General features: G+C 35.7%; 1 protein-coding gene across 12 annotated transcripts in view; it reads right to left on the minus strand.

Annotated features, from left to right (window-relative positions):
• Window positions 1-676: 676 nt before the first annotated feature.
• CCDC138 (coiled-coil domain containing 138) overlaps window positions 677-14,760 on the minus strand; it is a 135,688-nt gene continuing 121,604 nt past the window's right edge. For 9 of the 12 annotated variants that reach the window (XM_053200350.1, XM_053200344.1, XM_053200348.1 and 6 more), the window contains 2 exons: window positions 2,897-3,035; window positions 677-1,174 (listed from right to left, as the gene is read on the minus strand). In XM_053200350.1, the coding sequence (XP_053056325.1) occupies window positions 1,009-1,174; window positions 2,897-3,035 (305 nt within the window). In that variant the 3' untranslated portion in view covers window positions 677-1,008. Of the gene's footprint in view, window positions 1,175-2,896; window positions 3,036-14,760 lie in introns of those variants that run through there. The other 3 variants (XM_053200352.1, XM_053200351.1, XR_008289234.1) reach the window with 2 other exon arrangements.

A 14,760-nucleotide genomic window follows, 5' to 3' on the forward strand; every position in this document is an offset into this window, starting at 1 on the left:
AATTTCTCCATTTCTGGAAATGAGAATATATACTGATACAGCATAATTTAGGACAGTGCTCCTTTTCTGTGTTTCTCAGTATTCTGTCCCAACTCCCACCATCTCCATCCACCTCACCCAGACCTGTGGCTACTTCACCCATCTTGGGTTATATAGCAAGAGATATCCCTGGGTGTTGGGAGACTAAGATATTTTTATGTTTTGTTTTGTTTTGTTTTTTTAAACCCATCTATGGTACATATATAGTTTGGTGATGATTAAATTATTTTGGAAAAAATAATAGAAAAAATTCTTTGTGAACAGCACAATAAAAAATCAGTTTTTGTGAATCTAGGATATACACAAAAGTTATGGTATGATGATGGCAGTTAAAACATATACTTTTGGGGCGCCTGGGTGGCTCAGGTGGTTAAGCTTCCGACTTCGGCTCAAGGTCATGATCTTACGGTTTGTGGGTTCCAGCCCCACGTTGGGCTCTGTGCTGAGGCTCAGAGCCTGGAGTCTGCTTCTTATTCTGTGTCTGTCTCCCTCTCTCTCTCTACCCCTTGCCTCCATTCATGCTCTCTCTCTCTCTCTCTCAAAAATAAACATTAAAAAGATTTTTTTTAACATATACTTTGCTTCTGAAAGGGGAAATTGTTGATATTTTGAGAAGGAATGACAACATGATCTAATCCTCTTTCCCACATAAACACCAATTTTATTCCAAATAATCACATAATTTAAAAAATTTTCCTAAAACACTCTTACAAAAAGTAACCCCAGTATCACTAATTCTGGAAATTCCATTTTGTACATTAGTAAGTACTACCTCAACTGAACTGAAACAGTCCAAAAATTCCATAGCTTCTATAGATTCAACTTAAAAGTGAAAAAAAATTATATTTTTCATGATAAATGATGCTACTGATAACTTTACTTGGTAGACTTTTAGTTACTTTGGTGATTTTTACAATCTTACAAATAAGCAACACATATATAATTTATATAAAATAATATTAAGCTATTCTAATGGCTTGCACTGGAGGCCAAGGAGTTGCATTTTGTTAAACCCAAATTGAACAGAGTTGAATTTAAGTTAATACAGAGAAAGGCATGCTCTGGATGTGTTGTCCTTTGCATTTCTTGAAGCATCAGATGAATTGTAAAAAGTTCAAAGAGCTTCTTATTACTCCTGGAAGAGAATGAATACATTAACTTAATTGCACACACTTAGGGAGTTTATCTGGAATGGCAATGAGCAATCATTTACTTGTAAATGTGGGCAAATGGCACCTGGTTTTCAACATAGTGCAGAAAATATGTAACTAAAGGATTAATACGTCAAGGCAAACAAAAAGGGGTTTTAGGAGAGAAGCCTAAAGTGGAAAACTATTCAAGGAAAAGAAGAATATGCTCTATGATCCTGAAAACTGAACCCTATTCACCATTAAAATGCTTGAGAATATTTCCTTCCTCACAGTTAGAAAAATTAAAATACTTTATCATCTTATTTTAAGTAAGTAGCAGAACATTGGGTTACTTTTGACTTAGGTCAAAAATACCTTTTCAACCAACCTACCTGTAATTATCAGTCAGTAATTTCATTTTCAATCAGAATAACATCTGAAACATTTTTCTCATTTCCTTGTCTATATATATTTACCTCCTGAAAGAAATTATCAAATAACCTATATAACCACCTGCTAAATACAAAATGATTCACATCTTTGTGGTTTTAAAGATTTACTTCAAGACCTGCTTGAGCATCAGCTATTCCCAGCCCTCCATTTAGAGATTTGTTCTAGCTCTTTCTCTCAGTCTGAAATGAACGTAAGCTATAAAACACATCGAGAATAGTAAAATGCTTTGGCTCAAGGATATACTTGCACTTTGGGAATACATAAACATAAACCCGTGAATTAAGAGCCAAGAGCAAATTAAACCCAAGTAATGTTACTGCAGCTTCAAGGCACTACAGGTAAACTACAACATGTCTTCCTGAGAATTTACTGATTACAAATCAAGATAACCATGGTACCGTCAGTCTGCAAATAAAGAAAATTAATTGATAAGTTTACCTGACATTTGTCCCAAACTAATAATGTATGAGGTTTTATTTTGACAATTAATAACTTACTGTGGTGTGGTACAGCGTACTAAGCACCAAGCAGAACATGTGGACCTACTAGCACACATCTACAAATAATTTTAAGATGTATTATATTTACTATTCAAGTACACCAAGGCCAGATAAAATACCTAGGTTCATTACCATGCAAATCACAGGGGAGAGGAAAGGAATGGGGCAGTGGAGCTGAACCAAAATCAAAATTTTACCATTATAAACATGGGATGAGTCAGGTGTTTAATTTGCCTCAAAAGAAACACCAGAAAATACCTCAAGATTAGGAAAATAACGCTTAAAATCTATGTCCTTTATTTATAATTTAGTAACTGGTTATATCGAAGTTTGCATCAGGGGAAAGAAGAAGAAATGCAAAAGCCCTTAATTCTCACAATAAAATCCAAATTAGTGGCGTAACAAGCCCATAATTCTGCTTCATTCTAATTCCCTAAATTCGTTTCAATACATCAATAAAGATTTGCATATATACTTTTATTACCTTTTTTATTTTCACCTGTGGTATTACAGAGTATCCGTGTGCAGTAAGTCACTCTGATACTACCACCTAGTTGCTAAAAACTGCTCTTATTTTTACATACCCTGTGGTACCTAAAGTTTGTTTAGCAGAAATGAACTATGGAAACAAGACGTTTCTAGATGGATACTCCAATTCTCATCTGTTACTGAGTATGTATCTTGGACATGCATTAATATTTTATGATTCTCAAGTTTCTACATCACAATAATACATCTTTCAATACAAAATTTTAGAAATAAAAAAAATCTTACTTGATTTTGGAAAGTTTCTGCAGAATAATACTGAGCTTTTCTAGTATTTGAAGATCAAGCTTAGGGGTTCGAAGCAGCACTGAGCAAGTACGAAAAAATAAAGTGTTGCTACAGGCTTCCAGGAAAGGCTGCAAAGATTCTGCAAAACAAATTACCAGTGCTTTACTGTTAGGGAGTAGATAAAAAAAAATTAAAAACAAAATAAACCTGAAGTATATGGGGGTATTCATAAATATTGGTTTGGATTTTCATTCTTTTCATACTTTGGGCAAAAATATCATCACTTGAAAAATTAAAGTCTCCACTGGCTCTTGTTGAACAATGCAAACCAAAAATAAGATTATTTTCCCTAATATCCAACTTCCATTAGTCAGCACTTAGCAGAAATTCCATGCTTGAAAGAATCGGGGAAAGTCATTTCTTCAGTAAGTTCATAATAGTAGACTGAGTTTAAACAATTAGCAATAAGAAATATTTTTGGAACAGCAATTTTTTAAAAAACCCTACCTTTAACAATTTCATTTGTGTGTTAATGACAATTTACATAATCAATGGCTAGGGAATAACGTTTTAACATAAGAGCAAAAGGGTGAAAAGACTGAAAATATTACAAAATAAAAAATTTTTCACGTCTATGTAAAAAAAATTACAAAATTTAAAAAGCAAAAAGTTCTAAAAAACAATAGCAAAAAAAAAAAAAAAGGAAATCTCAAACTTGAGGCAGAGGGATCGGGAGGAAATCCCCTTGTAATATATTTGCCAGAAGATTGATACTTTTTTTTTTAGACTGATACCATTTTTAAAAAAGCTTTTATAATCAGTAAGAAAAGGATGGACCTAATATTTTTTTTAGTAATGAGCAAAGGGCACAAGCAAGCAATCATGACAGAATAAATACAGAAAACATATTCAACCTTAGGAGGAATAAAATAATTAGAACTTGGCAAATGTGTATCAAAAGTCTTGAAAGGGTATATCCTTCGATTCAGCAATTCTGCCTCTAAGCCTGTGTTGGAATCAGATGTATGCAGAGGTTTGTGCATATGGGCCACAGAAAAGTCTGTAATAGTGAGAACTGAAAGTTCTGCTAAAGTGGTTATGAGCTGAACACAGTAACGTATAAACATACTAAGATGCACATCGCTAGTGGGGCACCTGGGTGGCTCAATTGGTTAGGTGACTGACTTCGGCTCAGGGCATGATCTCGTAGTTTGTGAGTTCCAGCCCCTCATCGGGCTCTGTGCTGACAGCTCAGAGCTGGAGCCTACTTCAGATTCTGTTCTCCCCCTCTCTCTACCCTTCCCCTGCTCACGCTCTGTGTCTCTGTCTCTCAATAATAATAAATAAACATTAAAAAAAAAGATGTACATCACTAGTATTGGTAATTAGGGGGGCTTGAAAAGAAGCAAAAATCAGAGATTTTTAGACCATACATTATCGCCTTTAAAATAGGTAAATTCCCGTGTAAAAAGCCTCTGTAAAATTCAGAGGCTACCACAGTAAATACAGGACTTTATTTCACACAGGTAAATAAGTCCATAGATACAAAGGACAAAAAAATATGAGAGCTTTGTATAATCATTATTTTTGAATCCACAAGAACAGCTTGAAAAACTGTCTTTACTGAGCAAAATATTCAATAATGAAACCAACGAAATCCATTCTAGTAAAGTCAGAAGAATGTTGTGATAACAGATGAGAGGTGATACAGGCTGGCAATGGAGCATGATGACAATGGTCACGTGTCCTCTGCATATTACCATGTGGTAAAAAGTAGGAGAAAAAAATTAATACTTTCCCCAGTATTACAGCAGTCTAACCCAAGTATGGACTAAACTGACTTCACCAAGTCCTGTGTTATGTGTGTGTGTGTGTGTGTGTGTGTGTGTGTGTATGCCTATGTGTGTGTGTGCATGCATGTGTATCTCAGTTATAGAATCTTTTTTTTATTTGATAAAGAATATGAATGTTTAATAAACCAATATTCAAAATAGTTACACACATCTGTTTTCACTTTATGTGAATTAAAAAAAAAATCACATTGTGACAAATCTTATAACCTTAACTTAAAATACACGAATATTAACATTTACTAATATGTTTACACATCTTATTTACATCATCAACAAATCTGATGAAAAACAGCATATGTTATTTTAACACAGCAGATTTTGATCAGTCTTTGAAAATTGATCCAGGAATGTGCACTGCATTTAGTTAAAAAAACATTTCAACCTTTCTGAACTCCTAGAAGTTACCTACTCACACAAAATATTCCAAAGCCTCTGTTTAAAAATTAAACAAAAACAGGAGCAGCTGTATTTCATCTTAAAAGACTATAAAACTGCTTTGTTTAAAAATATGAAAATTCTTATGGTATTTTTTAAGTGTATGCTTTTACTTTTTGCATCAAAATTACTTAAATGAACATTAAGCATCTAATAAAAGTTATAAATATTCTATCATCTGTGATATTGTGTACTTCATGATTTGAAACAGCTACAAATTAGTTCTCATATAATACCTTTATGAGGTAGGGCCGGTAGTAATCCCATTTTACAAAGGAGGAAAATGAGATGTGCCTATACGCTACTGAAAAGACTGAAGTTAAATTTCTTTTCTTAAAAACCACACTTTCTTATTAGCCTACCTAATTTCTTTTACAAGTGAAAAGGCCTGTTTCAAAGCAGGGGACTTGAGAGGTTGGGAGAAGTGTGTCATTCAAGTATTTCTCAGCAAAGTAACTTCTATGTTGTATACTTAATTAAGGGGGGAAAATTAGGATTATGGGTTACCTGAATGCATCTACCTAATCAACGGAAGTTACTAACAGAACTGCAAAATCCTTCACCAACATGGTACTTTACGCTTTTTAATTTTTCCTGAAGTCGAAATACTGTTTCTTTTTTTACTCAGAGGTCTTCTAAAATTAAGATCTGAATTATAATCCTGATGGTACACCAAGAGCTCTTTAGTGCATTTTACTGCTCTAAACTTTAATTAGATACCAATATATTTCCCACCACTGACCACTAGGTAAGTTAATAAAACATTATAAAAATACATTAAAAAAAAAACAACGAAATGAGATCTCTTCTCAGGTTCGTCTCTGCACAAAGATGTTTCTGTAAACACTTTTAAACCAGTATCTTAAAATTCCAAATTATTCAAGTATCTCTTTAAACATATGTCTACACATTAGTAAAAATTGGGGCAAATATGTAAAGTCTTGAAATTCTCATCTGTAATTCCATGGAAATCATTTACAAAAAGCTATTTGCCTTTTTTTAAAGCCGTCTCAATACCATTTCTTGAGAAGCAGAATTCCATCTTGCATTACTATTACTTTGCATTGCAAGTTTTAGCAATTTCTATTGGGTATTTAAACTAATTTTTCCTGAATTCTCCCTTCCCATTTTCTCCCTCTCATCATTGCATCATTGTCACACTGTTACTAGCTGACAAACACTAGGGCTAGTGAGACTCATCTTTCTAAGAAATTAAGTTAAAGGCATGGCACTTTTTCTTCATTGCAAATGCTAAATACAAGGCCAAATTCACCTTCCAATAAGGAGTTTCTTAAATGTGCTCCCAATAGAGGGGTGGGGGGTGGGGGAGAAGCTCCACTGCTACAATATAAACATACCAGAAAAGAAGATCCAAAGAACTGTGAATCAAATACAAGCAAGCATAATTCTTAAGATAGTTCTATTATCCTGGGAAGGGAGGATCAGTTACAGAATCTTCTTAAAGAATGAAATATAGGTTACAAATATAGCACACATAATCTACAAATAGCATTAAAAACAGCTTCATTAAAAGCAGCTTCATTAAAAAAATGCACACAGTTTTATTTCAGATCCTAAGACATATGATTCATGTCAACTCTGAACAGGAAAGTTATATATATGGCTAATATACTTGAAATTAATGGGTAAAGAACAATCATATAAGTCACTGCCAGAAAGACCACTGAGGGTTCTTAACATACCTATAATTTACAATATTGATGTTTTCAATTTAAAAGCGTAGAAACCACATAAGAAAACTATAATGGTTTTTTGTATAGTAGACCCTTCAACTCGGATTTGAACTACACAGGTCCACTTACACACAATTTTTTTTCAATAAACGGTGCAGTACTATAAATGTATTTTCTCTTCCTTATGATAGTCTTAGTAACATGTTTTTCTTTAGCTTACTTTATTGTAATAATACAGCACATAATACATATAACATACAAACTACGTGTTAACCAACTGCTTACATTATCCGTAAGACTTCCAGTCAACAGTAGGCTATTAGTAGTTAAGTTTTAGGGGAGTTAGTTAGAAGTTCTATGCAGATTTTCAACTGCTTGGGGGGTGGGTAGTGTAAAGGCATGAAAGAGTGTATCTTCCTTTATTTTACTACACTGTAAATGTAAATCAAGTCTTGGAATGAACAAAGCACACACATTTAAGGGCTATTACTAAAAGCCCCAAGTAAATATTGCCAAATAAAAGTGAACTTCCTTGTATGACTTCTATAATGGAAAAAAAAACCAAGACCATCCAAAAACTTTAATACATCAGCATACTTAAAATGTGAAGCTTGTACAGATCTTTTAAAAGTAAAAGAGATTCACTGGTTTGATTTCCAGTCACTCTTAAACCTATGAGAAAGCCATAAAATAAAGAGAAAGGAAATTCTGGAATTCTTTATGTACTGGGTTAGGTTTAACTGTATGACTGAAACTCTACAGTTTTAAGATTTTTCAATTCTACAATGTTCAAATTAAATACATTTTTTTAAGCTTAGAAGAACTTCAATTTGAATAAAGGTGGCTAGTACAAGAGTGGGAAAAAAAAATTGAAGGCCCAAAAGGCCAGGTGACTTGTCTTCTAAAATTCATGTAACACTGGACAAATTACTTAGCATGTCTTCACGGATTTCTACATTAAAATGAAAAGATAATGACTGAGATAATTTCTCTCCCCTAATACCTAGTCGTATTGATCAAAAATTGTAAAAAAAAAAAAAACCAGTCCCCTCAAAAACCTCTTACCTATAACAACCAAACACAAACACAGAAACAGAAAGGGGCAAAAATCAAGGTCACAAACTTAAAAAGTTCTCGCAAATGGTCTAGGATAAAAACATAAAGTTCTAGAGTGGAGAAGAGTTAGAAGTGTGGCCAGGATCCTAGCATACCTTCATCATCCTTCTTTCATATCACACACTGGGGTTGACAAAATCTTGGGAATTCTCACTAATAACCCCCAAATCTGAAGAGGAGCAAATAAAACAGCTGTTACCTTTTCATTCTTCTGATTGGGAAACAGAGAAAGGGGTTACCAGGGTCAATTTGAAAATGATGTTCCTGAGCACACACTACACTGGGGAACCAGTCTGAAGCCAAAAGAATTTCTCTGTGGGAATAGGATACTCATACCTCTCACTTTCCTAATTAGGTGAAATAAACCCAAACAAAATATTTAGCCAAATCTCAGAAGTGAGAACACAGTCCTGATAATCTAACAGCATGTCATTACTACACCCATGGGCCACAGAAAAAAATGTATATATTAAGGAAAATGGCTTTTAAACTGTAGCTCAAAGGAGAAAAGAAAACTGGACTTGGAGAGGATGGTAAGAAGACAGTGCCTCACACCCTTCTATGAGGACACACACAAAGTATGGACAAGGAAGTCCAAGCAAGAACAAGATTGATTTAGAAACAGTATGGCAACCTGGCATAAATATTACATCAATCAATCAATCAATCAATCAATAAGAAAGGAACAAAACAAGCACAAGATAGTCAAATGTAAAAGAAGACACAGCTCAAAGAACAGAACAGTTTTCCTAAGAGTTTTGAGGTCTATATTAACCTAATAAAAACATGGCTAATCAATAAAATAGGAAGAGATGACAAACAAGATTTTAAAAAGAAAAATTTTAAACCACCATTAAAAAACTGGTAAATTTAAAACATCACAAAACTGAAATGATACAGCTGAAAATTATATTACTATCATAAAAATCTGAGATAATTATAGAGAATACAAATGAAAATGATGGAAATAAATAATCAGAAAGAAGTCAATATATGGAAGACCAAAAAAGATCCAAAATAAGATTCAAGAAACAAAAAAGATGAATATATAGGAATGGGGGCGAGGCGGGGGGGTGGGAGGACAAGAGAGGGAAACAAACCATAAAGACTCTTCATGATAGAGAACAAACTATGGGTTGACAGAGAGAGGTGGGTGGGAGATGGGCTAGGTACATGATGGTACTAAGGAGGGCACTTATGATGAGCACTGGGTGTTGTATGTAAGTGATAGATCACTGAATTCTACTCCTGAAACCAATATTACAGTGTATGTTAACTAATTAAAATTTTAAAAAATAAGGAGTTAAAGTTAATAAAATAATATATATTACAGTTGACCCCTGAATAACATGGGGGTTGGGGTGCTGACCACCCCTGCACAATCAAAAATCTGTGTGTAACTTCTGACTCCTCAAAACTTAACTATTAACAGCATATTACCGACCGGAACTCTTACCAATAACAAACAGTTGATTAACACATACTTAGTATGCTATATACATTACATACTGTATTCTTACAATAAAGTAAGCTAGAGAAAAAAAATGTTAAGAAAATCATAAGGAAGAGAAAATACATTTATAGTACTATACTGTATTTATTGGAAAAAAAATCCACATAGAAGTACACAGGCATAGTTCAGGGGCACCTGGGTGGCTCAGTTGGTTGAGTGTCCAACTTCGGCTCAGGTCATGATGTCACAGTTTGTGAGTTTCGAGCTCCACATTGGGCTTGCTGTTGTCAGCACAGAGCCTGCTTCAGATCCTCTAACTACCCCCTTTCTGCCCCTCCCCCACTCACACTCTGTCTCAAAAATTAACATTAAAAAAAAAGTGGACAGACAACAGCTCAAACCTGTGTTCTTCAAGGGATCAACTGTATATATGAAATACTAAATGAACAAAGAAATGGATCTGCAGATTGAAAGAGCACAATAGTGATCCAAGAAAATTTGCTTCAGAACATTCAACAGCAAGATATACCCTAAACTTCATAGATAAAATAATTGTTAGCCAACCAAGCAAAACAATAAATAAATTACCACTAACGGAAAAAACAGGTTGTCCTCTGACTTCTCTGCAACAGTAAAAGCATGGTTTACAAAGTTTTGAACAAAAGAAAGGGAGATCTAAACTTACTCTACTCAGACAAGATCTTGTTAAGTACAAAATGCCATCATTTTCAAACATGAAATGACTCAGCACCCCGCAAAGCACTTCCTAAATTGGGGAAAGGGGAGTGTGGGACACACATGGGGGAGGGAGCAATTAAGAGATTGTTCAAAATTATGAACAAAGAAATGTAGAAGTTACAGTAAAAGAACTTGAATAGTGAATATAATTGAATGTAAAATTAAAATAAAGCAAAATAATAAGAAAACTAATATGAAGCACATGTACAAATTGTGGTCACAGAATGAAAAATATAAACTGTGATAATGTAAAAAAAATAATGTTAACTATAAAAATACTCAGAAATGGAGAAAGAGAGATTGAAAGTGCACTATTGCTGATGTCTTCATCTTTTTTGGCTGGGAGTCAATACTGTCTAAAACTGAAAACAGTATTTAAAATCCAGTATACATTTAAAAATGACTACAATGATAAATTTTATGTTTTTATTTTATAATAAAAAAAAGACAATGCTTTTTAACTTTTTTTTTCAATTTTTTTCATGTTTTATTTATTTTTGAGAGAGGATTTTTACCTTGTTCTTAACAGAAGGAATTTTTGATACAAAATATAACTCAAATCCATTTCATCTTTCCTATTAAACAGATTTAAGTATGTACACTAAATGGTTTTAATGTTTATTTTTTTTATTTTTAAAAATTTTTAATTTCTTTTTTTAATTTACATCCAAGTTAGTTAGCATATAGTGCAACAATGATTTCAGGAGTAAATTCCTTAATGCCCCTTACTCATTCAGCCCATCCCCCCTCCCACAACCCCTCCAATAACCCTCTGTTTGTTCTCCATATTTAAGATTCTCTTATGTTTTTGTCTCCCTCCTGTTTTTATATTATTTTTGCTTCCCTTCCCTCGTTTTCATGTGTTTTGTATCTCAACGTCCTCATATCAGTGAAGTCATATGATATTTGTCTTTTTCTAAGTTCGCTTAGCATAATACCCTCTAGTTCCATCCATGTAGTTGCAAATGGCCAGATTTCATTCTTTTTGATCGCTGAGTAATACTCCATTGTATATATATACCATGTCTTCTTTGTCCATTCATCCATCAATGGACATTTGGGCTCTTTCCTTTTTTTTTTTTTAATTAAATTTTTTAATATATGAAATTTATTGTCAAATTGGTTTCCATACAATACCCCGTGCTCATCCCAAAAGATGCCCTCTTCAATACCAATCACTCACCCTCCCCTCCCTCCCACCCCCCATCAACCCTCAGTTTGTTCTCAGTTTTTGAGAGTCTCTTATGCTTTGGCTCTCTCCCACTCTAACCTCTTTTTTCTTTTTTTCCTTCCCCTCCCCCATGGGTTTCTGTTAAGTTTCTCAGGATCCACATAAGAGTGAAAACATATGGTATCTGTCTTTCTCTGTATGGCTTATTTCACTTAGCATCACACTCTACAGTTCCAACCACGTTGCTACAAAGGGCCATATTTCATTCTTTCTCATTGCCACGTAGTACTCCATTGTGTATATAAACCACAATTTATCCATTCATCAGTTGATGGACATTTAGGCTCTTTCCATAATTTGGCTATTGTTGACAGTGCTGCTATAAACATTGGGGTACAAGTGCCCCTATGAATCAGCACTCCTGTATCCCTTGGGTAAATTCCTAGCAGTGCTACTGCTGGGTCATAGGGTAGGTCTATTTTTAATTTTTTGAGGAACCTCCACATGGTTTTCCAGAGCGCCTGCACCAGTTTGCATTCTTACCAACAGTTCAAGAGGGTTCCCATTTCTCCATATCCTCTCCAGCATCTATAGTCTCCTGATTTGTTCATTTTGGCCACTCTGACTGGCGTGAGGTGATATCTGAGTGTGGTTTTGATTTGTATTTCCCTAATGAGGAGCGACATTGAGCATCTTTTCATGTGCCTGCTGGCCATCTGGATGTCTTCTTTAGAGAAATGTCTATTCATGTTTTCTGCCCATTTCTTCACTGGATTATTTGCTTTTCGGGTGTGGAGTTTGGTGAGCTCTTTATAGATTTTGGATACTAGCCCTTTGTCCGATATGTCATTTGCAAATATCTTTTCCCATTCCGTTGGTTGCCTTTTAGTTTTGTTGATTGTTTCCTTTGCTGTGCAGAAGCTTTGTATCTTCATGAGGTCCCAATAGTTCATTTTTTTAAATTCCCTTGCCTTTTAATTCCCTTGCCTTTGGGGATATGTCAAGTAAGAAATTGCTGCGGCTGAGGTCAGAGATGTGCTTTGCTGCATCTCAAAGCGTTTGGATTGTTGTATTTTCCTTTTCGTTTGTTTCCATATGTTTTTAAATTTCTTCTCTAATTGCCTGGTTGACCCACTCATTCTTTAGTAGGGTGTTCTTTAACCTCCATGCTTTTGGAGGTTTTCCAGACTTTTTCCTGTGGTTGATTTCAAGCTTCATCGCATTGTGGTCTGAAAGTATGCATGGTATGATCTCAATTCTTATGTACTTATGAAGGGCTGTTTTGTGACTTGGTATATGATCTATCTTGGAGAATGTTCCATGTGCACTCTCGAGAAGAAAGTATATTCTGTTGCTTTGGGATGCAGAGTTCTAAATATATCTGTCAAGTCCATCTGATCCAATGTATCATTCAGGGCCCTTGTTTCTTTATTGATTCTCTGTCTAGATGATCTATCCATTGCTGTAAGTAGAGTATTAAAGTCCCCTGCAATTACCACATTCTTGTCAATAAGGTTGCTTATGTTTGTAATTGTTTTATATATTTGGGGGCTCCCATATTTGGCACATAGACATTTATAATTGCCAGTTCTTCTTGATGGATAGACCCTACAATGATTATATAATGCCCTTCTTCATCTCTTGTTACAGCCTTTAATTTAAAGTCTAGTTTGTCTGATATAAGTATGGCTACTCCAGCTTTCTTTTGACTCCCAGTAGCATGATAAATAGTTCTCCCTCCCCTCACTTTCAATCTGAAGGTGTCCTCAGGTCTAAAATGAGTCTCTTGTAGACAGCAAATAGATGGGTCTTGTTTTTTTATCCATTCTGATACCCTATGTCTTTTAGTTGGTGCATTTAGTCCATTTGCATTCAGTGTTATTACAGAAAGATATGGGTTTAGAGTCATTGTGATGTCTGTATGTTTCATGCCTGTATCAACGTCTCTGGTACTTTGTCTCACAGGATCCCCCTTAGGATCTCTTGTAGGGCTGGTTTAGTGGTGATGAATACCTTCAGTTTTTGTTTGTTTGGGAAGACCTTTATCTCTCCTTCTATTCTAAATGACAGATTTGCTGCATAAAGGATTCTTGGCTGCATATTTTTTCTGTTCATATTAAAGATTTCCTGCCATTCCTTTCTGGACTCCCAAGTTTCAGTAGAGAGATCAGTCACGAGTCTTATCGGTCTCCCTTTATATGTTAGAGCACATTTATCCCTAGCTGCTTTCAGAATTTTCTCTTTATCCTTGTATTTTGCCAGTTTGACTATGATATGTCGTGCAGAACATCGATTCAAGTTGTGTCTGAAGGGAGTTCTCTGTGCCTCTTGGATTTCAATGCCTTTTTCCTTCCCCAGATCAGGGAAGTTCTCAGCTATGATTTCTTCAAGTACACCTTCAGCACCTTTCCCTTTCTCTTCCTCCTCTGGAATACCAATTACGCATAGATTATTTCTCTTTAGTGCATCACTTAGTTCTCTAATTCTCCCCTCATACTCCTGGATTTTTTTCTTTTTCTCAGCTTCCTGTTTTGCCATAATTTTATCTTCTAGTTCACCTATTCTCTCTGCCTCTTCAATCCGAGCTGTGGTCACCTCCATTTTATTTTGCAGTTCATTTATAGCATTTTTTAGCTCTCCTGCTGTTTCTTAGTCCCTTGATCTCTGTAGCAAGAGATTCTCTGCTGTCCTCTATACTGTTTTCAAGCCCAGCGATTAATTTTATGACTATTGTTTTAAATTCACTTTCTGTCATATTGTTTAAATCCTTTTTGATCAGTTCATTAGCTGTCACTACTTCCTGGAGATTCTTTTAGGGGATTTCTTCCATTTCACCATTTTGGATAGTCCCTGGAGTGGTGGGGACCTGCAGGGCACTTCCCCTGTGCTGTCTTGAATAACTTGCGTTGGTGGGCGGGGCTGCAGTTAGACCTGATGTCTGCCCCCAGCCCACTGCTGCAGCCACAGTCCGACAGGTGTGTAACTTCTCTTCCCCTCTCCTAGGTGCGGGATTCACTGTAGGGTGGTGTGGCCCCTGTCTGGGCTACTTGCACACTGCCAGGCTTGTGGTGCTGGGGATCTGGCGTATTAGCTGGGGTGGATCGGTAAGGTGCACAGGGACGGGAGGGGCAGGCTCAGCTCGCTTATCCTTTGGTGATCCGCTTCGGGGGGGGGGGGGGGGGTCCTGCAGCACCCTGAGGGAGTCAGAGCTGCCACCGGAGGGATGGATCCGCAGAAGTATAGTGTTGGGTGTTTGCCAGGTGTAAGCAAGTTCCCTGACAGGAAGTGGTTCCCTTTGGGATTTTGGCTGGGGGATGGGCGAGGGAGATGGCGCTGGCGAGTGCCTTTGTTCCCTGCCAACCTGAGCTCTGTCGTCTGGGGCTCAACAACTCTCCCTCCTGTTG

This window comes from Acinonyx jubatus, chromosome A3, assembly GCF_027475565.1.
Source record: "Acinonyx jubatus isolate Ajub_Pintada_27869175 chromosome A3, VMU_Ajub_asm_v1.0, whole genome shotgun sequence".
NCBI lineage: Eukaryota > Metazoa > Chordata > Mammalia > Carnivora > Felidae > Acinonyx > Acinonyx jubatus.